Source organism: Pseudophryne corroboree, chromosome 9 (assembly GCF_028390025.1).
Source record: "Pseudophryne corroboree isolate aPseCor3 chromosome 9, aPseCor3.hap2, whole genome shotgun sequence".
In the NCBI taxonomy this organism is placed as follows: domain Eukaryota; kingdom Metazoa; phylum Chordata; class Amphibia; order Anura; family Myobatrachidae; genus Pseudophryne; species Pseudophryne corroboree.
The window spans coordinates 433,195,119-433,220,315 of NC_086452.1; the positions used below are offsets into that span (position 1 = coordinate 433,195,119).

At 46.7% G+C, this 25,197-nt stretch overlaps 1 protein-coding gene across 1 annotated transcript; it reads left to right on the plus strand.

The window, feature by feature from the left end:
* Positions 1–220: 220 nt before the first annotated feature.
* Positions 221–24,717, plus strand: EIF4E3 (eukaryotic translation initiation factor 4E family member 3). The gene is made up of 7 exons (XM_063941040.1): positions 221–457; positions 8,632–8,704; positions 10,424–10,518; positions 12,675–12,735; positions 19,368–19,434; positions 19,810–19,965; positions 23,018–24,717. Exons 1-7 carry the CDS (start codon positions 252–254, stop codon positions 23,062–23,064), a joined length of 705 nt encoding a protein of 234 aa, XP_063797110.1. The 5' UTR covers positions 221–251; the 3' UTR covers positions 23,065–24,717.
* The last annotated feature ends 480 nt before the right edge of the window (positions 24,718–25,197 follow it).

The following is a 25,197-nucleotide window of genomic DNA, read 5'->3' on the forward strand; positions in this document are numbered from 1 at the left end:
TAATAATAACTAGTCAGCTACGTTTCTAGGGTGATTTATTTCCCTGCGAGCACAGTACCCAGTCCTCGTGTGCAGCAATGACACCTGGAGGTACAAAATAACTATACTGGTGACGTCAGCGGTCAGGATCTGGTCTAGAACCTCATAGAATGACGTCAGCAGCCCCGGCCAATGGGTGACGTCACGGGTCCTCCTGTTGCTATAGTAGCCGGGGCCGTGCGCCGCGTCAGGTGAGTGAGTCAGCAGCGGCGATGACGACACTGGCGGGGGCGGAGCTCAGTCGGCGCGTCCACAGGAAGATGGCGCTCCCCGCAGGTCCGGACCGGCGGCTCAAGCCCAACAACGACGAGCAGCTACAGCTCAACCATCAGACTGAGCTGGGTGAACTGGAGCTACAGCCGGAGCCGGACACGGGCGGCATCCCCCTGCATTCGCCCTGGACCTTCTGGCTGGACAGGTATCGCGGGAGGACGCCGGGGATAGCGGGCTAGGGGCATTCCGGGACACCGGGCGAAGCAGAGGCAGGCTGGGGCTCCTCACTGGGCGAGTTCCAGACGCAGGGCGCTGTAGGGGGATGGCGGGGAGCCGCCGGTGTCACCGACTGCCCTCCATAATCCCTTGCAGCCCTGTCCCTCCCTAATAATAGCCTCACCGCCCCCCCCCCCCCCCCCCTCCTCCTACTTCCCCCGGTGCCTGTCACACAGGAGCGCCCCCTCTGGTGCTACTGGCCTGGAAGCCCCCTGTTACTGCTATACAGTCTCTAGCTGTGACATTATCCATGGGGCAACCCCCAGCCCAAAATTCCCTCTTCCTAATCTATTGTTCCTACAGTCCCCCCATCCCCCCTCTCACCCCTATTATATATTCACTGTAGATAGGGTATTGTCCCTGGACACCCCCTCTGCTCCTAAAATTCCCTCTTCCTAATATACTATCCCTACAGTCCCCCATCTCCCACCACCTATTGTGTATTAACTGTTGCAGGGATATTGTCCCAGGATTCTCCCGCAAGCCCAAATTCTCACTTATTATTTTATTTATTTAGTAACAGTTTCTTATATAGCGCAGCAAATTCCGTTACGCTTTACAACTGGACACAATTAGAAGACAAAACCGGGTAAAAACAAACCGTCATAGAGGTAGGAGGGTCCTGCTCTCAAGCTTACAATCTATGGGTTCCTGCAACCCTATTGCGCCCCCCCCCCCCCCCCTTTTCCCTTTTTATTTTGTGTATATGTATTCAATGTAGCTGGGATGTTAATGCGGGGGGGGGGGGGGGGGGGGTAGGGTAGTGCACTAGTAGTGATATTTTCCCTCCCTCAACTATTAAACTATATTGTCCTTTTAAGCACTCCCCTATTGTTTGTTTTTTCCCTCTTCCCTCCAATGATACTGTGCCTGCCTGCTGATCCTCTACCCCACAGAACTCTGGGGCAGATGTAGTAACCTGTAGAAGGCATAAGGAAGTAATAAACCAGTGGTATGTGCAAGGTGATAAAGGCAGCAGCCAGTCAGATCCTAACAGTTAATTTACATAATGGAGCTGATTGGCTGGTGTGTTTATCACCTTGCACATATCACTGGTTTATCGCTTCCTTATGTCTTCTCCAGGTTAATACATCTGCCCCCTGTCCTTAGGACCCCAAACTGTTCGAGTTTTACAGGTTTCCGCACAGAATTGCAGGTGAAATAGTCAGCTCCTGCTATGGATCTTTTAAAATGTATCAGTGAGTAATGATCACCTGTGCACCTTCTAGGAGATCTGGAAAACGTGAACTGCGTGTGGTCCTGGGGATCAAGCTCGAGAACCACTGCATTACCCCATTTTCTCCTGTGGTATTTATTATTCCTGGAAGATCTGTTCCTTCCTTGTGATATTTGGGGTGGGGTGGGGGGGGTGGGGGGGGGGGGCTGGGGGAATGTATCAAACTTTCTAAAGAGTGTATGAGTTGCGCATAGCCACTATCTTCCTATTTTATTGAATCTAGTTTATGTTAAACTACAGTATCTGATTGTTTGCTATGGGCAAAATCTCAATTTTGTTAGGTTTGAAACAATGGGGCAGATGTATTAACCTGGAGATGGCATAAGGAAGTGATAAACCCGTGATACGTGCAAGGTGATAAACGCACCAGCCAATCAGCTCCTGTTAATTTACATATTGGAGCTGATTGGCCGGTGCGTCTATCACCTTGCACATATCACAGGTTTATCATTTCCTTATGCCAACTCCAGGTTAATACATCTGCCCCAGTGATTGTCCCTGAGAATCCTACGGTCACTCTGCCTTCCACATGGTGTTGTCCCTGAGAACCCCACATCGTCCCCTCAGCCCAGTGAAGCTAATCTTGTGAGAATGAGTACACGCTGATAGCTTTCTGCACAGTCATCCTTTGCCCTGACACTGTATCTCGGCTATATCCCATCTCAGAAGCATACACTGGGTCCTTGGATCAATTGATGACTAGAAATAGTGTTTTCAGTGACTTACCAGTATTTTTTCATTTGTTAATAATGCTGACACAAGTTGTGGATTGCACATAAAATGTCAGGTTTCCCAGGCATAGGGCCCCATGGGGTGATTTATTTTTATTTGGTTACTGCAGTAGCCCTATGGGGCATAAATGATTATTCTAATCATCCCTGTGCATGAGGCAGCTGGTGGAAAGGACTCACGGGGTAAATTTAATGGAAGCTGTTGCTTCTTGTTGCGTTTAACCTGGAGAATTAACACCCATGCGTCTTGCGTTTCTGGAGAATTCATTCCGTGAGGTATGCATTATGTAGTGGTGACTTTGCTTTTAGGGAAGACCGTATTTCTTATTTCATTATGGCCATTTTCCCCAAAGCATTCAAAACGTTCCATAGTCCTTCGTTGTAAAATGTAACTCTGCGGCTTTTAGATGTAGTGCAGGCCTGGCCAACCTGTGGCTCTCCAGCTGTTGTGGAACTACATGTCCCAGCATGCCCTGCCACAGTTTTAGCATTCCCTAATAGCAAAACTGTGGCAGGGCATGCTGGGATTTGTAGTTTCACAACAGCTGGAGAGCCACAGGTTGGCCAGGCCTGATGTAGTGGAATGGGGCAATAGGGTTGGTGTGCACTGACCAAGTTGCTGCTTAATTGCCCTTTAATTTCTATAACTGTAACCTTCACACTGGTGTCCCTGTGGTGGGGCCCTCCCCATAACTGTGTTGGGGGAGTTTCTAACCGCCTTAACATTGGGGGTCATTCCGAGTTGTTCGTTCGTTATATTTTTCTCGCAACGGAGCGATTAGTCGCTAATGCGCATGCGTAATGTCCGCAGTGCGACTGCGCCAAGTAAATTTGCTATGCAGTTAGGTATTTTACTCACGGCATTACGAGGTTTTTTTCTTCGTTCTGGTGATCGTAATGTGATTGACAGGAAGTGGGTGTTTCTGGGCGGAAACTGGCCGTTTTATGGGTGTGTGCGAAAAAAAGCTACCGTTTCTGGGAAAAACGCGGGAGTGGCTGGAGAAACGGAGGAGTGTCTGGGCGAACGCTGGGTGTGTTTGTGACGTCAAACCAGGAACGAAACTGACTGAACTGATCGCAGTGGCAGATTAAGTGTCGAGCTACTCAGAAACTGCTAAGAAGTGTCTATTCGCAATTCTGCTAATCTTTCGTTCGCAATTTTACTATGCTATGATTCACTCCCAGTAGGCGGCGGCTTAGCGTGTGCAATGCTGCTAAAAGCAGCTTGCGAGCGAGCAACTCGGAATGAGGGCCATTGTGCGTAAATAAGCAATTCCTTTTGCGATCATCCAGATTCTGCATATTTTGTTGCCCAACACAAAAGCAGCTAGATGTGGCAGCATGAACATACAATTATACCCCCCCCCCCCCCCCCCCCTCGCACATTCTATCCCACTCACTTCATCTTCAAGTTTGTAATATTTCTTGCTGGCTGTGTAGATTTGCCTTGCTCACAGGATACAATATTGGAATTCTGATTTGCTGGTATAAAAGTCACTATTTGGGTATTCACATTTTAGGTGTTTTTTATAGGCTCTGACCCATTTGTGTCTGGCATTCCTCTCCCTGTCTTGTTACAGACTTGATCAGACTTGACCTAATGCCGGGAGCCTTGGGAAGTGGTTCCTGCTGATGTTTCGGTCACTGCTTGGCCTGTTTCCGTAGAACACCCATGGCATTCCTCCCCTCCTGTAATTAGCTGCATGACGAGCAATCTCTCATTGTATGAGTACAGGAAGGTAGTGTGGTGTCATGGAGAGAAATAAAGTACTAACCAATCAGCTTCTAACTCATTTTATAGGCTGTATTTGAAAAATGACAGGAGATAATTGGTACTTTCTCTCCAATCATTGATCCCCCCCCACCCCCACCCTCCCTTCCTCCCTGTCGCTTTTAAGACACCAGTTTACTTTTTTGAGGAGACTGGGAATTGTATATTGACCACATGTGGAACTTGTACTGGCTTATGGCAGACCCTAACAAACATGTTCCATTTGCAGTGGCGTAACTACTGCCCCCGCAGTCCTCGCGGTGGCTTGGGGGCGAGGGGCTGCGGGGGGCGCCACTGATTTAGCACAGATTGACATGCGGACGAGCGTCCGCATGTCAATCTGCTCCTACTAACCCTCCCTGCTGTGTTGGAGGGACACGGAGGGCACATCGCGTGCCTCTCCTGTGTCCCTCCTGCATCATCTCCGGCGGCCGCGGGTCTAATAAATGAAGTGCCGTTCGTGAGCTCTGATTGGCTCACGAACCGGCACTTCTTCTATTAGACCCGCGGCCGCCGGAGATGATGCAGGAGGGACACAGGAGAGGCGCGCGCTGTGCCCTCCGTGTCCCTCCAACACAAACCAGCGGCGGGGGAGGGGCACGCACTGAGGGGGCATATATGGCACTGGGGGGGAATATCTGGCACTGGGGGCATATGTGGCACTGGGGGGGGGGGGGGAGGAAATCTGGCACTGGGGGCATATGTGGCACTGGGGGGAATATCTGGCACTGGGGGCATATGTGGCACTGGGGGGGGGGAAATCTGGCACTGGGAGCATATCTGGCACTGGGGGGGGAATATCTGGCACTGGGGGGGATCTGGCACTTGGGGCATATGTGGCACTGGGGGCATATGTGGCACTGGGGGGAATATCTGGCACTGGGGGCATATGTGGCACTGGCGGGGGGGGAATCTGGCACTGGGAGCATATCTGGCACTGGGGGGGGAATATCTGGCACTGGGGGCATATGTGGCACTGGGGGCATATGTGGCACTGTGGGGGCATATGTGGCACTGTGGGGGCATATGTGGCACTGTGGGGGCATATGTGGCACTGGGGGGGAATATCTGGCACTGGGGGCATATGTGGCACTGAGGAGGAATATCTGGCACTGGGGGGCATATGTGGCACTGGGGGGGTATATGTGTACCTGGCACACACGGGGGGGGGGGGCTATATTGTGCACTGGGGTCATGTGAGTACCTGGCACCGTGGGGTAATATCTGGCACTGGGGACATATGTGGCACTGGGAGCACAGCCCTAGCAACAAGCACTACCCCCTAGCAACGAGCATGGCACCCAGTGCATGAAACCCCTGGCAACGAGCATGACACCCAGTGCATGAAACACATGGCAACGAGCATGACACCCAGTGCATGAAACCCCTGGCAACGAGCAGGTAATTTAAAAGTAATTAGAAGCCTTACTGTAGGACTTAATGTGTAATGGGCATTACGGTGTGTGGCATAATGTATCACGGACATTGCGGTGTGTGTCATAATGTGTCACAGGCATTACGGTGTGTGGCATACTATATCACGGGCATTGTGGTATGTGGTATAATGTCTCAGGGTCATTGCAGTGTGGCATAATGTATAACGGGCATTGCAGTGTGTGGCATAATGTATCACGGACATTGCGGTGTGTGTCATAATGTATCGGGCATTACGGTGTGTTGTATACTATATCACGGGCATTGTTGTATAATGTATCAGGGGCATTGCAGTGTGTAGCATAATGTATAACGGGCATTGCTATTCCTGTCATAATGTGTCAGGCATTACGGTGTGTTGTATACTATATCACGGGCATTGTGGTATGTGGTATAATGTATCAGGGGCATTGCAGTGTGTAGCATAATGTATAACAGGCATTGCGATTCCTGTCCTAATGTGTCACAGGCATTACGGTGTGTGGCATAATGTGTCACAGGCATTACGGTGTGTGGCATAATGTGTCGGGGGCATTATGGTGTGTGCATATTGTGTCATGTGCATTATTGTGTGTGGCATAATGTCTAAGGGCCATTGCAGTATGTGGCATAATGTATACTGGGCATTACTATAAGGAGGAAAAATGACAAATAATGTAAGGGGCATGAATCGGGATTATTTTTCTTCCCCGTGGTGGCTAACGTCTGGGCGTGCAGGTTGGAAAACTGGGGTATAACGTAGTCTTTTCCTGAAATGCCACGCCCCTTTATGTGAAGCCACGCCCATCCCAACGAAGCCACACACCCTATTTTGCGGCGCGCGCACATTTATCCCTTTAATAGTGCCAATTATGGGGGATGGGGGGGGGGCGCCGAAGAATTTTTTGGCTTGGGGGAGAAAAATTTCTAGTTACGCCACTGTCCATTTGGATGTACTATGTTTATTCTCTTTGTAGTTTGAGGGGATTGACTAGAGCAGTGGTTCTCAAACTGTATGCCTGGGGAACATAGGGACTCTTGCAGGGGTGCCCTGGGTTGGTGGCCCAGGACCAATTCAAATTATTTACAGTCAATGGAATAGACAACAACAGTGCTTGTGGCTTCCAATCATAGAATATGTGGACAAATGGAGGCAAATCCTATCCCTCACCACATAACACAGGGAACTTTTTTTTTACCTTTTACCCCAAAATATATTTAGATACGCCGACGTTACCCCCTTGATTTGAAAGGAAGGAAATCATATAATATTGTGCATATATACTGGTTATCACTGTTTATATGGCATTTCTGAGATACTGTGTTTTTTTTTTTTTTTTTTTTTTTTTTTTTTTTTTAATGATTATCGCCAATTATTTTTTGGCAATGAATGGGTTAATTAACACTTTCTCCCCAAAACACCAGAATGAATATAAGAAACATGGATGAAGGGGGAGGGGGAGACATGACATTTAGGAGACAGATGGTCACATCCTCACCTCAGTAATGTCGGAGGGAATTTCCCAGTGTTATGTGGGCCACTATCTGATCCTACGGAACTCCGTCAGCGGTCAGCCACAGAACACTTCAAGTTCAGTGTGTGTGGGTTGGAGGGCTGCGGGCGTGATGGAGCACGGTATGACGTCAGCACAGCGCAGGGCCAGGAACACAGCACGGGGCGGGCAGGAGGGAGTGCGGTGTGACGTCAGCACGTCACATCGCGAGCTGGACGGGGCTGTGTCTTGGCAGCGCTATCGTCCATTACCCCCAAGAATTTAATTTTTACCCCATTTGGGGTAATTTTACCCCTGTTCCCTGACCTAACAGAACCTAAGGATGACCTATAAACAAAATTGACTTTATATTTGTTTTTTCTGAATTTCTCGATAAGACTTTTATGGCCTAGGGGTGCTGTGAAAAATTTTTTGATGCTCTAGGGCGCCGTGATTCAAAAGTTTGGGAACCACTGGACTAGAGCAAGCGTTGAGTCCTTGGCTGAGACGTCGGCATGGATAGACTCTTGCGGAGAAAAGCAACATCAAAGCTTTCTTTGTAACGCAAGCTGAATGAATTGCCTTTTTGTAACATTCATCTGTAAAGCTGCTAAAAGGAATTCTCTTTTATTTGTAAAGCACCATAAGGTTATCATAGTGCTGAGCAAAAAAGAGCGTATACTTGCCAACGAATGCAGACACATTTACATATTTAACAGAACAACTCTGGGACATAAACTGGAGAGGGTGGGGGAAACACTGTCTTTATTTCAGGGTGATTACCTTTCTGTGCAGCAGCACACTACCCCTGACTAATGTTGACCTAATTACCTCCGCTGCAATTATTTCTCAGTCGTCCTGAAATTACAGCCTTTGTCTTCTATTCCGTGACCTTATTTTACAGGGAGAACATCCTGGCATCTGCCCTCTAATACACTGAGGCTTGTTTACGCAACATTCATTGTTTCAGTAATGAGTGGTAGAAAATAGCTTTACTTTAGTCTGAAGTTCCTCCTTCATTGCTGGCGTGGAACTGTTACTTTACGTCCGATAGAGGGGAACGGCTAATGGCATGCATTTATTTTGTATATACATTTGCTGGAGACTATAGTGTACCTGGCAGTAGGAGGCCAGTAGTGTGAAGGTTTGGGCTATAACGCAGGAGTGCTGTAATGAGGCTAGCTTTCTGCTTTGGTAAATCTAACGGTATGAAGGATTAATGATCCTAAAAGATTGAATCTAGGTTTCAAAACGGCTTTAAAAGTCCCTACATTACATGGGGTAGGAGAAGGTCATCTGGAACAGAAATTATGGAATTCTTCCAAAAAATGCACCATTCAGATTTATCCAGTAGTGTCTTTGTGATGCCGACACAGGCGAACAGAAATTACACTTTATTATAGATATACATGTTATATTTTTAGAAGAAAAAAAAAAGCTTTGTTTAATTCCATGCAGGTCTCTCCCAGGAACAACTGCAGCAGAATGTGAATCCAACCTGAAAAAGATTTATACAGTGCAAACGATACAGGTACAATTGCGCGTAAGCGTTACAACAGTATAGGGGTGAATCAATTGTTTTTTTTTCTATTTTGTGGGGAAATGGGGGGGGGGGGGGGGGCCTGTCGAAGCAAATCAGTTGTTATTTGACCGGGCACCCATTACAACTGATGTGGCCAAAAGCACCATGTTTAGCCACTCCAAGTGGCTGAAACTGACTGAAATACTGTCTGCGACGAGAAAAGTCCTGTTTGGGTGCCTAAACTATCTCAGGAAGCTGCAAAATGAAATTTACCCCATGTGTCTGCCCAGGTTCAGTATGACATTCCAGCTGTCGGGATCCCCCCCAACAGTGTACCGGCACTGAGTCCCCTCACGTGCTCGCCACACTTCGGGCCCGGTGGTGAGCTTTGCCCTCCACGGATTTTATTCTCCCTCGGGTGGTGGCATGCACCCACTACCTGAGTGTAAATACCACCTGAGTGTGAATACCGGGGAGCTGTCGGTATTCCGACAGCCAGCATTTTAACGGCTGTCAGGATTCCGGTGTTGGGATCCTGAACGCCAGGATCCTGAAAGCCGATATATTAACTACATCCCCTGTGTGCTCCACCTGTGCAGCGATTTGCGCTCGAACAAGCATCATTTGAATTGCACAGTCAGGTGCCATCTAGTGGCAACCTCATGGTATAACATTTGAATCGCCCCTCATAGTGTTTAACATGGTTTTGTCCTAGTGCAGTGGTACTTGGCTCCAGGCCTCAAGTACCATCCAACATGGGATGATGTCAGGATTTGTCTGTGAAACCATGTAGGATAATTGGTGTCCCAGCAAAATAGATCAAATCACCTGTGAATGGTTGAAGAAATATAACCTGTTGGGGGTACTTGAGGAGTGGTGATTTTTGTATCTACAATGTATATGAGCTATTATCAAACCTAGCTACTGTATGCTTTCTTTTTTTCTCTGTCTAAATTTTAGTGGTATTCCGTCAATGACCGAAAAGGGGGAGCAGAATAATCAGAAAACCTAAGTGCTTCATTAGAACAGTTTACTCCAGATGTTCTTTTCTCCGTCCACGCAGCTACACCATGGTGGCTCTAGGTAGCACAGCAGAATGTTCTACCACGGAGCAGGGATTTTTGTCCCAAAATATCTTTATTGCAACTAAAAATAGGATGACGATAGTCACACAGAGGAGTAGATTGGGAACATAAGTGGTTATAAACCAAAAATGTGAGAAATAAAAGCAGAAGTCTCAAGACTGATAAGAAAGCAGACAGATATACATGTTTTCTAAAGCCTTGCCAGTGGAACATAATAATAAACATACAGTAAGGGATATTATCATGCCAAACAACATAAATAAAACAATAATTAACGATGCTTACCCAGAGCCAAGGGTAGACTATCCAGCCACAGAACCAATTCAGGAGCAAAGGGAAGAGGGAGTGACAAGTAGTGTGGGAGAGAGGAGGAGGGAGGGGAAAGAGGAGCGACTGTCCCAGGACAGCAGGGATGTAGTCGGCCAATAAATGTAAGAGTGTCTCGTGTGTGTGGATTTGTTGCAGTGTTTGGAGCAGTTTCTTTTTAAAATGTGAAAGCTTTATTTTTTAGAATTTTTTAGAATTTTTTTTTTAAGACTACTCCAAAATGGGAGCACCATACTCTATAGTCCATAAATGAGGTTATAACCTGGATCCTTTTATATCCCAACTGACTTCTGGTTAATGCTGCTTTCTCTTGCAGAGTTTCTGGAGTGTATATAACAATATCCCCCCTGTGACCAATCTACCTCTAAGATGTAGCTACCACTTAATGAGGGGGGAGAGGAAACCATTGTGGTAAGTACTTCATGTGCTGAATCCTCACCGTCGCTGGGAGAATAATAAATGTAGAATTACAGTTATAGATAGAAAAGCTAAGAACCATAGGTGGTTCTACCATGGGTGCAATGTATGCAGTGCACAGAGGGTCCGGGGGAGGGGGGGGAGCGGGGGGGGGAGCCCACACTGCACCCATGTTTTATTATACTTACCTTTCTGGAGTTCCGTGATGGGCGCTGCGGCAAAAATCACTTCTAAAATGGCCACTGCGCATGCGCAGTAGGAAATTTGTCTCCAGAACATGGCGTGCGCCATGTGTCCGGAGACATGCACAATGCCGGATTCTGCACATGGGCACCCTCCTCTCTTAAAACGCCCTGCTAAGGACGCTTGCTAGTAAATCAGGATTTATTGTAAGTAAAGCTTTTAAATGAGACAGCAGAACCTGCCGCCACTGTGTGATTTCAGATAAGCAGCCGGTTAAAGTGAGGTAGGAAGTGGTAGAGCTTCAGCTGTAGTGCTTGTAACAGGCAGGGAATAACCCCTGATACGGCTCGTGCCCCTTTAAGACTAGGAATTTGTACATGGGTGCGACCCGGCTTGAGACCCCTTTCAGACTTGCGGTCCAACCTGGCATAGTGCCGGGTTAGTGACGTCACCGCTGACGCTACAGGAGGCGGTGCTTGGAGGTGATAATCTCCAAGTGCCGACGCCTCCTATGCAGAGAACGGGTTCCGGGTCGCCTTGACCAGGCTTACCCATTCACACTGCACGGATGAAATGCTGGGCCGCTCGACCCGGGATATTCCTTTAGGACCCCTTCAGACTAGGTAAAATCCCAATTGATGTACAATAACCCAGGAAATTTTTGCTAGTCTGAAAGGGGTATAATGGGCAATCATAGGTGAATGATGAGATTTCATAAAGGTCCTCATCCACCTATACTTTTTCACCATGCGGTGAGATACAGCTGGCACCACTTAGATGCTCCGCAATAGGTAGTGATTCTGTGCTTGAATATTTATACCCAAAATTTCCATTGCGTTTAATACGCTGTTGGTGAGCTAAGTGGCTATTAGTGTACTGCGTATTCAGAATTAGAATTTTTTTTTTTTTTTTGCAATTAAATTGATGTGGAGCAGAAGATTAAGCATATGGTTGGGTGGCATCAGTCACTACTACATGATTTAAGACTTTTTACCTAGATTGCTGCCTACTCTACCCTGCATTTGTGTCGGAATTCGCTAATAGTATACTAAGTACTTATGGTTAGTAGTTCTGTTTGCAGAAGAATTTGTTATTTAGTAGCAGAATAAGGGGCCCATTTATCAATGGCATTTGCAGTGCAATATTAGCGCCCAATATTGTATTGCACTATGACTTTCGCCGGAATGTTTCGGTGAACACGTGCAGGGTCCCTGCGGTATGTTCGGAGTGCAGAGAACGCATCCGCGTTCTCTTCACTGACCATGCATGTGTGGCGGCCACTGCTGGGGAGGGTTCTGCAGTTGCTTCTGGTGACTTCTGTGAAGTAGTTCAAATTCTACAGTAGCAAAATTCCAACTCGGATGGTGTTGGCCGTTGGGGCCAAACTCCAGTCACATTCCAGGGCTTTGTAAATCGAACCGCGTCGCATCCCCATGGAAACCTATGAGGGCTACAGTTGCTGTGAGAAATGGAGGGATTGCAGCAGATTTTGGAGATATCCGCTGTGCTGCAGTCCTTTCATACATTAGAGTGATACTTAATATTTGCGGATATCCTCTGAAAGCACTGCAAATATATATTAAGCAGGACTCAGGGAGATAAAGTGAAGAGAGATTTAGGGGTTTATGTACTAAGCCTTATTCTGCTCCCATTACAGGCTGTTTGAAATGTGAAAGGAGTGGATTGGCTGGTACTTTATCTGTTTCCAAGGTTTAGTAAATAGACCACAATCAGCTGTCATTTTTCAAACACAGCCTGTAACATGACAGGAGCTGATTGGTTGGTATCTGTGTGGTACTACGAGTGCTACTTAAAGTGGTGCGCCAGGTGAGTGTATCTGATGCAGTTGTGTTGGCAGGACGGCCCTTAGCCTGTGCTGCCGATGTGTTGGTGGACACATAGTTAAAGACACAATCCAAAATGGTTTTCATACAGCGGAGTCTTAATTTGTACAATCTTCATTTCAGGGAAGAAGAGAGCAATGCTAAAGGAGGAGTGTGGAAAATGAAAATCCCAAAGGAAAGCACGGTATACCAATCACATACATGTCTGAGATATATGTAGTATGAGGGGGAGGAAACTGTACAAAAGAGAGACCTCTGTCCTCTGCAGTGGAATCATCCGAATGCTGCAGTGAGCAAGAGACTCTTCAAAGAGTATTCACTCAGTTAAGCATGATATAAAGCATGGTGCAAGGTAATGCCCTCACTGGTAAAGGGGGGGGGGGGGGGGGGATTGTAAATGGTTGGTTTTTTTTGGCACAATGCGGAAAGGCTGGTTTATGATCCATACTAGGATCTCGCAACCCAAGCTTGTGGCTGGCTTCATTGTATTTCACTGCGTGGTTTGTTATGTGCTTGAACTGTGATTGGCCACAAGTTTATGAAATATCACTAATAACACAGCCCAGAGGGGCACTAAGCACAGAATTAACTAAACTTTCCACACACACTAGCTGATGTGTAAGTGTTTGGCCATTGGATGTCTATACGGGTGATAGTGACCTCCAGGTCTAGTGTTCCCCAGCCACGTAGTTCTGGAATTCTTGTGGTGTTTCAGTCCATATCTTGTATTGAGTTTTACATAGCCAGTGGTCCTTTTGTGTGATCAGGGCGGTGGGGGTTGTTACCAGATATTGCTATATCAGTCAGTTGTGTTTGTGGTTACCTTTCTATTGGATTGTATTAATTGGTAAAACTGCTTTCTCTGCACTAAACGTTGAGTCCTCTATAACGGAAACGTTCTTTGGGTTGACACTTCTGTGTGTTCTGTACACACTGGAAATGCTCATCGTCTGACATAAAGCAGTAAGGGCTTGATGTATCAAGCAGTAGATTGTACTTGTTCAGTGTTACCTGGAAGCTGATAAGTTGCTATGGGCAACTTCTCCACTGATCTGCTTCTCCAATCTTTTCACAGCTTGATACAGTAACCCAGAGGTTCTCAAACGCAGTCCTCAAGGAACCCCAACAGTCCAGGTTTTACGTTTATCCATGCTTTGCTGCAGGTGACTTAATTAGCACCTCAGTCAGTTTGATTTAACCATCTGTGTGCAGTCATGGATATACCTAAAACCTAGACTGTTGGGGTGCTTTGAGGACCACTTAGAACCTGTGCATTAACCCTATAATCTGATGCTCCAACAACTGTCTATTTTGGTATTTACTGTTCTGTTTGATCACTGCAGCAGATGTTTAGCCTTGTGCTGTTTCTCCAAAAGCTTGGCCTCATCAAGTTTTATATATATTTTTCTCTTACATTCTAGAGGATGCTGGGGGCTCTGTAAGGACCATGGGGTATAGACGGGCGCCGCAGGAGACATGGGCACTATAAAGAATTTTAGAATGGGTGTGCACTGGCTCCTCCCTCTATGCCCCTCCTCCAGACCTCAGTTGGATCCTGAGGTCAGAGGAGATAGGGTGCACTAGGTTTTTTATTTTCAGGGAGCACTGCTGGCAACAGGCTCCCTGCATCGTGGGACTGAGGAGAGAGAAGCAGACCTACTTAAGTGATAGGCTCTGCTTCTTAGGCTACTGGACACCATTAGCTCCAGAAGGAGTCGAAACGCGGGTCTCCCCCCGCCGTTCGTCCCAGAGCCGCGACGCCGTCCTCCTCGCAGAGCCGGAAGATAGAAGCCAGGGGAGTAAAAGAAGACTTCAAGGCGGCAGAAGACTTCGGATCTTCACTGTTACTGCTGAGCGCCATTGCTACTACACACACTAGCGGGCACTGATGGGTGCAGGGCGGGCGCCCCTGGCAATAAAACCTCTGTATCTGGCATAGACACTGCTGAGGCAGTAATTTTTTATATCCCCCGCCAGTTTGAAATATTTTGAGCGGGACCGAAGCCTGCCGCTGGAGGGGGCGGAGCTTGGTCCCTCAGCACTAACCAGCGCCATTTTCTCCACAGAGATCTGCAGAGAAGCTGGCTCCCCGGTCTCTCCCCTGCTGAACACGGTGACACAGGGCTGAAAAGAGGAGGAGGGGGGGGGGGGGGGCACTTGCAAGGCGCAGTGAGTGTATTACACAGTAATCTAATATAAAAGCGCTGTTATCTGGGACATTATTTTCCAGTGTCAGTTGGCGCTGGGTGTGTGCTGGCATACTCTCTCTCTGTCTCTCCAAAGGGCATTATTGGGGAACTGTCTCCTTATAACTATATCCCTGTGTGTGTGTGGGGGTGTCGGCATGTCTGATGCGGAAGGCTCAGCTAAGGAGGAGGTGGAGCAGATGATTGTGGTGTCGCCGTCGGCAACTCTGACTCATGATTGGATGGACATGTGGAATGTTTTAAATGCAAATGTGACCTTATTACATAAGAGATTGGACAAAGCAGAGTCCAGGGAAAGAGCAGGGAGTCAATCCACGGCTTCGGCTGGGTCACCGGGCCCTTCTGGGTCTCAAACGTCCCCTATCCCAGATAGCAGACACTGATACCGACACGGACTCTGACTCCCGTGTCGACTACGATGAAGCGAGGTTGCACCCGAGGGTGGCAAAAAGTATTCATTATATGATTATTGCAATAAAAGATGTTTCGCATATCACAGATGACCCCTCGGTCCCTGACACGAGGGTGCGCGTGTATAAGGAAAAGAAACCTGAGGTAACCTTTCCCCCATCCCATGAACTTAACGAGTTATTTGAAAAGGCTTGGGAAACTCCTGATAAAAAAACTGCAGATTCCCAAGAGGATTCTTATGGCATATCCTTTCCCTGCATGAGACAGGAACGTTGGGAATCCTCACCCAGGGTGGACAAGGCTTTAACAAGCCTGTCCAAGAAAGTGGCGCTACCGTCTCCGGACACGGCAGCCCTCAAAGATCCTGCTGATCGCAGGCAGGAAACTACTTTTAAAGTCTATTTATGCGCATACAGGTGCTTTGCTCAGACCAGCAATAGCATCAGCATGGGTGTGTAGTGCAGTTGCAGCTTGGACAGATACCTTGTCAGCTGACCTTGATACCCTAGATAGGGATAACATTTTATTAACCTTAGACCACATTAAAGACGCAGTCTTATATATGAGGGATACTCAGAGACGTTGGGCTGCTGGGGTCGAGAGCCAACGCCATCGCGGTTTCTGCTAGGCGCGCCCTGTGGACTCGCCAATGGACGGGTGATGCCGACTCAAAGAAACATATGGAGGTTTTGCCATACAAAGGTGAAGTTTTATTTGGGGAAGGTCTCGCGGACCTGGTTGCCACAGCTACCGCGGGTAAATCTACCTTTTTGCCTTTTGTTCCCCCACAGCAAAAGAAAACTCCACAGTATCAGATGCAGTCCTTTCGGTCGCGTAAGTCCAGAAGAGGTCGGGGGTCATCTTTCCTCGCCAGAGTTAAGGGTAGAGGGAAAAGAATGCCTGCTACGGCTAGTTCCCAGGAGCAGAAGTTCTCCCCGGCTTCTACTAAATCCACCGCATGACTCTGGGGCTCCACTGAGGGAGTCCGCACCGGTGGGGGCACGTCTTCAACTCTTCAGCCAGGTCTGGGTTCTGTCAGACGTGGATCCTTGGGCGATGGATATTGTATCCCAAGGCTACAAACTGGAATTCGAAGAGGTGCCCCCTCGCCGATTTTTCAAGTCGACCTTGCCAGCTTCTCCCCCAGAGAGGGAAGTAGTGTTCGCTGCAATTCAAAAGCTGTATCAACAGCAAGTGATTGTCAAGGTTCCCCTAGTCCAACAGGGGAAAGGGTACTATTCGACCCTGTTCGTGGTCCCGAAGCCGGATGGTTCGGTCAGACCCATTTCAAATATAAAATCCCTAAACCTGTACTTGAGAGAGTTCAAATTCAAGATGGAATCGCTCCGGGCTGTGATCTCCAGTCTGGAAGAGGGGGATTTTATGGTGTCACTAGACATAAAGGATGCATACCTTAATGTCCCCATATATCCTCCTCATCAGGCGTACCTCAGATTCGCTGTGCAGGACTGTCATTACCAGTTTCAGACGTTGCCGTTTGGGCTTTCCATGACCCCGAGGATTTTCACCAAAGTGATGGCGGAGATGATGATGCTCCTGCGCAAGCAGGGAGTCACAATTATCCCATACTTGGACGATCTCCTGATAAAAGCAAGATCGAGAGATCAATTGCAGAAGAGCGTGTCGCTCTCCCTGAGTGCTACAACAACACGGTTGGATTCTCAATCTGCCAAAGTCACAATTGATTCCAACGACTCGACTATCATTCCTAGGCATGATTCTGGACAACGTACTGGAATTGAGGGCCATATACAACGGCCTACGACAAGCGGAGGATCTTCTTTGCGACCTACCGCTTCTGATTCAATCAGACAACGTCACAGCCGTGGCTCATGTAAACCGACAAGCGGAGGATCTTCTTTGCGACCTACCGCTTCTGATTCAATCAGACAACGTCACAGCCGTGGCTCATGTAAACCGCCAAGGCGGGACAAGGAGCAGAGTGGCAATGGCGGAAGCCACCAGGATTCTTCGCTGGGTGGAAAATCACGTAAGCGCTCTGTCAGCGGTCTTCATTCCGGGAGTGGACAACTGGGAAGCAGACTTCCTCAGCAGACACGATCTCTATCCAGGAGAGTGGGGACTTCATCAAGAAGTTTTTACAGAGATAACAAGTCTTTAGGGAATTCCTCACATAGACATGATGGCGACACGCCTCAACAAGAAGCCTCGGAGGTATTGTGCCAGGTCAAGGGACCCTCAGGCAGTAGCAGTGGACGCCTTGGTGACACCTTGGGTGTTTCAGTCGGTCTATGTGTTTCTCTCCCCCCCCCCCTCTTCCTCTCATCTCAAAAATATTGAGAATCATAAGACAAAAAAGGGTGAAAACACTACTCATTGTTCCATATTGTCCTCGAAGGGCCTGGTATTCAGATCTTCAGGAGATGCTCACTGAAGATCCATGGCCTCTTCCTCTCAGGGAGGACCTGTTACAACAGGGGCCCTGCGTGTTTCAAGACTTACCGCGGTTACATTTGACGGCATGGCGGTTGAACGCCGAATCCTAGCTGGGAAAGGTATTCCGGAGGAAGTCATCCCTACTCTGATAAAGGCTAGGAAGGAGGTGACGGCACCCACCGTATCTGGAGGAAGTATGTTTCTTGGTGTGAAGCCAAGAATGCTCCTACGGAAGATTTCCATCTGGGCTGTTTTCTCCACTTTCTACAGACAGGAGTGGGTATGGGCCTAAAATTAGGCTCCATTAAGGTACAGATTTCGGCCCTATCTATTTTCTTTCAGAAGGAATTGGCTTCTCTCCCAGAAGTCCAGACTTTTGTAAAGGGAGTACTGCACCTCCAGCCTCCTTTTGAGCCTCCAGTGGCACCTTGGGACCTTAACGTGGTGTTACGGTTCCTGAAGTCTCACTGGTTTGAACCTCTTCAAACGGTTGAATTGAAATTTCTCACTTGGCAGGTGGTCATGTTGTTGGCCTTGGCATCTGCAAGGCGGGTGTCCGAATTGGCGGCCTTGTCTCACAAGAGCCCCTATTTGACCTTCCATGTGGATAGAGCAGAGTTGAGGACTCGTCCTCAATTTTTGCCTAAAGTGGTTTCTTCATTTCATATGAACCAACCTATTGTGGTGCCTGTGGCTACGAGTGACTTGGAAGATTCCAAGTCCCTGGATGTAGTCGGGGCCTTAAAAATCTATGTAGCCAGGACGGCTCGAGTTAGGAAAACAGAAGCACTGTTTGTCCTGTATGCAGCCAACAAAGTTGGCGCTCCTGCTTCAAAGCAGACTATTGCTCGCTGGATCTGTAACACGATTCAGCAGGCTCATTCTACGACAGGATTGCCGTTAACAAATTCGGTAAAGGCCCATTCCACTAGGAAGGTGGCCTCTTCTTGGGCGGCTGCCCAAAGCGTCTCGGCTTAGCAGCTACCTGGTCAGGTTCAAACACTTTTGCAAAGTTCTATAGGTTTCATACCCTGGCTGATGAGGACCTTGCGTTTGCTCAGTCGGTGCTGCAGAGTCGTCCGCACTCTCCCGCCCGGTCTGTAGCTTTGGTATAATCCCCATGGTCCTTACGGAGTCCCCAGCATCCGCTAGGACATAAGAGAAAATAAGATTTTAAACCTACCGGTAAATCTTTTTCTCCTAGTCCGTAGAGGATGCTGGGCGCCCGTCCCAGTGCGGACAAAATCTGCAAGGCTTGTATATAGTTGTTGCTTACATAAGGGTTATGTTACAGTTGAGATCAGTCTTTTTAGCTGATACTGTTTTGTGTTCATACTGTTAACTGGTTGCGTGTATTCCAGTTTATACGGTGTGGGCTGGTGTGAATCTTGCCCTTAGCTTAACAAAATCCTTTCCTCGTATTGTCCATCTCCACTGGGCTCTGTTTCTCTAACTGAGGTCTGGAGGAGGGGCATAGAGGGAGGAGCCAGTGCACACCCATTCTAAAGTTCTTTATAGTGCCCATGTCTCCTGCGGAGCCCGTCTATATACCCCATGGTCCTTACGGAGTCCCCAGCATCCTCTACGGACTAGGAGAAAAAGATTTACTGGTAGGTTTAAAATATTATTATTATTATTATTATTATTATTATTATTATTATTATTTTTTGGGATGATGGAGGGAATGGGTAGTAGTGAATCCAATAAATGTACTTCTTTTTTCCATGTTTCCAGTTTAAATGTGTGGTGTGTGTTTTTTTTTCTCTCTCACTTTTAACAGGCCCTGGTGTGGAAAGAACTATTGTTAGCTACTATTGGTGAACAGTTTACAGACCGTTGTGCTGTCGGTAAATACTATGTAGTAGCACTTTAATGTTAATGTTAACACACTCCTACCCTTTTCAGACAAATCCCGGCAATTACCCTGCACTTCAGTCAAGAATTTCAACCCGGTAATTTGCAGATCAAAATGGGTATTTTGACTGTGTTAAAGGGTCAAGACTGGTCGAAATTTCCAGGTCTCCAACTCTGGTAAATTCCTTGGTCGACGTCCCAGGACCCGTGTTTTTCATGAAATTACTGGGTAGAACTGCTTCACCTGGTAATTTTTTGATTTTCTGTCTGAAAAGGGTATCACTGTACTTATGTGGTGACATTTTTATTTTTTTATTTTATTCCTACAACTGGTTTTGATTTGTTTTTCCCCCTACTGGGACTGTTAGAGGATGAAGTGATCGGGGTCAGTGTGAGTGTCCGTGACCGGGAAGATATTGTACAGGTCTGGAATGGAAATGCCTCAGTAGTTGGTGAAGCAACAGTACTAGAGAAAATCTATGAACTTCTGCCAAACACGTCTTTTAAAGCTGTATTTTATAAGCGTAAGTGCTCATCACCCGTGTGTTTGTGTCCTGCTGTGTGTGTACATATCTGTTATACATTCTCTCCCTTCCCTAGTTGCTCGCATGCAGATAGTAGTACATAGTGGGATGTATCATGATGGAGGACATAGTACAGGAAGGTGCTTGCCTTGAATATTTGGAAGTAAATAATTCTCCACCTTCACAGTACTTTAACTTGTCATTCTGCAACTTGTACTAACGTTTTTGTCTAGTATTTTTTCCTCTGAGCTTTGGTACGTAGTCTTCATGTGAGCAGAACTTTTTTTTTTTTTTTTTTGCCATTTCTCAGCTGTGCCTTTTGTATTACAATACCTTTTGCTATAGCAAAAGGTATCGCTCTGCCTAGTGATATAAAGACATGAGGCCTGCTTCAGAGGTGTACACAGCATAGGCAAACTCAGGGGGGGGGGGGGTTTCTGGTTGCCCTGAAACCCCCCTCCTCTTGGCAAGTGGCTCAAATTGTGACAACAATAGCAATGGTATGTAGCACGATTACTAGAGCTGCCACCACATCATGCAGTTTAAGAGACATAGCAGAGCTGCTGCACATGCCCAGTGGTATCAGATTCTTCTACCAAGTTTGCTGTGTGTGGTTCCGAGTCCTCAATCAGTGCTCTGGACCAGAGAGTAGCTGCCAGGAAGAGACAGGAGCCTTACCATGAGGTGGGAGAATGTGTGCTTAGAAAGTGCAGTACTGGTTCTATTATATTTTTGTATTTATTTATATGGTATGTTTAATCTTTTCCTCACCACTTATTTATGCTATTTAAATATGTTTAATATAGCCTATACCATAGACCATTTGTAGTGCTAAATATTAATACTGCATTCCATACAGTATCCAGTATATAAAAAGACAATATTTACATTTAATGTCCAGGGTCGTTATTAGGTTCTTCTACTGTTACCCCAGACTCCAGCACTTGCTCCAATGTGTGGAAAATTGTGGACTGCATTTGGAAACCCCCCTCTAGAAATCCTGCGTTTTCCACTGCACAGTTGAGAGAACGCATGTTAGGAGTGATCATCTGTAAACTATGCAGGCTGTAATAAATCCTTACTGTACATATGCGAGAGTGCACCGGGATGCCTCGCTATTACTTGAGACGGCTTCTGCGACCCATGGGGCGGGAGGGGATTCAGGATGGAGACTGGGGGGTGACCTTAAATCTTTTCAATAAAAAGGCGTCGGTCATGGGGGTTAGTCAGCACGGGGCTGCGATCTTTAGTGCAGGCACTGTGGCGATATCTTTGGAAAGTTAAAAGGAAAACTCTGCACCAGGCACAGGGTGCTCGAAGAATCCACGATGGAGGGAGCGGATCCACCAGCGCACTTGAGCATTGCTCAGATATGCGGAGTGGGCATCGCAGTGCTTGTGGAGTCTGTTGCATGGTAGTGCACAAGGGAAATGCTCACACTGACCTTTGCTTTTCTCTAACGTCCTAGTGGATGCTGGGGACTCCGTCAGGACCATGGGGAATAGCGGGCTCCGCAGGAGACAGGGCACATCTAAAAAAGCTTTTAGGTCACATGGTGCGTACTGGCTCCTCCCCCTATGACCCTCCTCCAAGCCTCAGTTAGGTTTTTGTGCCCGTCCGAGAGGGTGCAATCTAGGTGGCTCTCTTAAAGAGCTAGTTAGAAAAGTTTTTTTTTAGGTTTCTAATCAGTGTCTCCTGCTGGCGACAGGAGCACTGCAACGAGGGACTTAGGGGAGAGACTTGCAACTCACCTGCCTGCAGGAGGATTGAAGTCTTAGGCTATGCTTATTTTCACATATGAGACATTGCAGCCATGCGTGATCTGCCAGAACCACATGGCTAAAGCCTAGTGAAAGAAGTTGGAAGGGCTAATCTATCCAATAAAGGTTGCCAGAGTTAAAGTAAGAGCTAATATGACATCTGAAGGTTTCCATCATTTATAAAACACACGTTTATTCAGCTCCTGCAATCCTCTCCTAACGGTCCAGTCTGCACTGAGAGTGTATCTGCTTCCAGGATGCTTAATGGCTCAGCAGCATTTCAGGCTTGACAGAATAGACTTAATGTCTGTCCACAATAGTGGAGGAGCAGTACGCCTCTCTGCTCCTGACCTGGAACCACTGCAGTCGCTCATTCTGCAGTATGGCCAAAGATGATTTGGTTTTTCTCGCACGATAATTCAAGCCTTGTATGAATGTTCTCCATTGTGGAAGCAGACTCCAACAGACTGTTTAGTGCAGGGATGGCCAAACCAGTCCTCGATCTACCAACAGTTCACGTTTTCCAGGCAACCTGTGGATCTGTAGAATGTGTCGGTTAGGAATGAATGCGCCACATGTTTGAAAATGTGACAGTTAGTAATGACTACACCTGTGCACTATCAAGGTTGTCTGGAAAACGTGAACTGTTGGTCGAGCTCGAGGACTGGGTTGGCCACCCCTGGTGTAGTGGTATTGGGGGGGCCATTAAGATTGACAAATTCTGCCCCATACACGAGTAAGTAGATGGGCCCTCCTCATGGCTGCATGAGGTAAACTAGTGTATTGTGCTGTTTATTTTATTTCTATATCTGAAGGAATCCTCCCCACAGGCAGAGCAGAATATAAGCACAGCACTAGTGAATCCCACTCTGGCACAGCAATTGAACTTTGCGGGGGAATTTTCATATATTTCTGTTGAATCTCCATGTGTTGAAATCTGGTGACTGCAATCATTTGCTCTATTGATCCAGCTCATAACAAAAAATCCTTTTTTTTGGTGCTGGGAGTTTGAAGTATTTGAGGCTGAGGTACTGTCTAATGCAGTGGTTCTCAACCGTGGTCCTCAAGTACGCCCAACAGTTCATGTTTTCCAGATCTCCTCGCAGGATTGCAAGTGAAAAAATTTGCTACACCTGTGCGTCTCTTAAATGTGTCAGTGAGTAATGAATACACCTGTGCACCAGCTCGGTGACCTGGAAAACATGAACTGTTGGGGGTACTTGAGGACCGAGGTTGAGAACCACTGGTCTAATGTATAACTGATATTGACCCAACCTCATTCCCTCTTGCAGCACACGAAGAGCATCACGCGTTTGAAGGTGGACGCGCACGACACTAGCGGAGATCTGACAGCTGCTTTCTATTCTCTTCTTAACCCTGTAACTTCCAGATGGGTCTTACCACAATGCTGTGTTGCTGGTCCCCACAGTCGAGTAAGGGTAATACAGTCTAAACAGGAGAGAGGCCAGGCACAGGATTTTTTTTGTTTTGTTTTCATTTGTTTGCTGAACTTCACTTGTCATTATTAGATACTTTTTATTTTGTTAGATTTTTTTTTTTCTCCCTCCCTCTTAACCCACCCGATTGGTCATTTCCATCATTTTCCTGTTCCGTGAACATTAATTCTGCCAATTTTTCCCGTTTTTTTTAGTACGCAATGAAACTGTACAATGGCTTCGCTGCTTGAGGATCAAATAGTGATGCCCCCTCAATCTGTGACTCTTTACAGGAGCAAATCTGTTCGGTGACTCAGGGCTAACTCTGTAAAGTTTGTAATGCTGTCTAGTGTCTTTAGTAATGGCTGCTCTGGATGAACAACCCCCCCACCCCCCCTCCTTGATGAACCATGAAGAAAAGGTGCATTTAGGCAGTGCTGGTCGGTCCAGTTACTCTGCACTGTTTTTATAGAACCTTGTCCCATGAAGTTATGCAGTAATACTTAGAACTCTGCTAGAAGTGGATCATGATAGTACAGAATTCGGTTTCCCAAAAGGTGTATGAATATGCCCCATGCTCTGACGTACTTTAATTCTCCCCAGACAGATCACTGCACTGTAATTTTTATTTAACGAGACGATCTGGTCTTGCACGGACTGTATCGCACAAAGTGCCAGGTATATTACAGTATCAATCGCTGAAAGTAGTTTAACCTTTTTATTATTCACTAGGTCTCCTAGTCTATTGCTAGACCTTTTACTGGACTCTTAAGCCACAGCTGTATATTTGTTATGATAGATACCTTCATCTACCATCTCTTCAATCTGCTTCCCTTTTTAATTTTATATTTTTCTGGTGTGTAGCCACGTTACCTGGTTGTAATTTTGTATGAAGGTGGACTAACACATAAGGTGCCATCTTTGAACACTAGGGCATACAGTTATTTATTGCTGCCAGTCAGTGTATGGTAACTGTGGCAGTACTGCAACTGTACACACTGTTATACTGCTGAGCGCATTTTTGTCTGGATCATTATACGACCTCTGGTTTTCGTGTTTTTTTTTTTTTTTTTTTTTTAACTTGTAGAACCAAAGATATTAGCAATCTTCAAAAAGGAGTTCAGCAGTGATTGTACAGTAACATGAAGTGTATCGGTCACCTACACTCAGGTGTTGGTCGGCCACATAGTCTGTGACTTTGCTGGCCTCTAGCGGCCTTGGTAATGTCACTAGTTCCTGATTTGATATGTTACGTGCTGAAATATAGTCGAACAACCGCACCTTTTTTAATTGGCCGACGGATACGTTTTTTGTTTTGTTTTTTCTTTTGTTTTTTTGGTGGTTTTCTCGTTTTGCTGTCGGCTATCCTGTCATAAAGCTGTTCCATTTGCAACGCGGACACGATTGCACTGACATCTACCACGTCCAGCCATCAAATATTAATTTATCTCTTCCTTCATTAAGAAGAAAATAAACTTTTTATGCTTCATCTGTATTTATAAACTGCCTATATATGTGTATCCAGTTGTATTGTGAATAAAGATTTTCTTAATTCATGGCGTTCGGTTGAGTTTAGTAGATTTAATGAAGCTGTAGATTTTTTTGCATTGTAAATGTTAGGCGGCATAGCTGTTTGTGAGGCACGCTATGCTGATATTAATGCTACTGTAAAGCTGGGTGTTCACTGGAGTGATGTCGGGACGATTTGCTGTTTTATAACGTCAAATCCCCCACATCGCTCAGTGTGTGCGTGTGATGAACCGGCCGCTAGCGACGGTCGCCAGGTTTGATGTGCTGCACCTTGAACCTAATAATATTGCAAGTGACCTTGTTCATGCTTATGAAGGATGGAACATGATCGTTCCGTCCTTCATAAAACTTGTTCTAATGTCTACACAGAATCTGGGATCAAGGGCATTTGTTCAAATGTCTGAACGAATGCCCATTGCTCCAGTGTGTACCCAGCTTAAGGAAGTCACAAATTGAGATGAACAGCTGGGATCGGTATGGGATACCGGCTGTCGTTATACCAAAAT

Bases quoted from the DNA above. Each gene is read 5' to 3' on its own strand.
- EIF4E3 (XM_063941040.1), top strand. From the start codon at position 252: ATGACGACACTGGCGGGGGCGGAGCTCAGTCGGCGCGTCCACAGGAAG. The intron at 19,435-19,809 runs GTAAATACTATG...TGGGACTGTTAG, and splicing joins TACAGACCGTTGTGCTGTCG to AGGATGAAGTGATCGGGGTC. The intron at 19,966-23,017 runs GTAAGTGCTCAT...TCCCTCTTGCAG, and splicing joins TAAAGCTGTATTTTATAAGC to CACACGAAGAGCATCACGCG.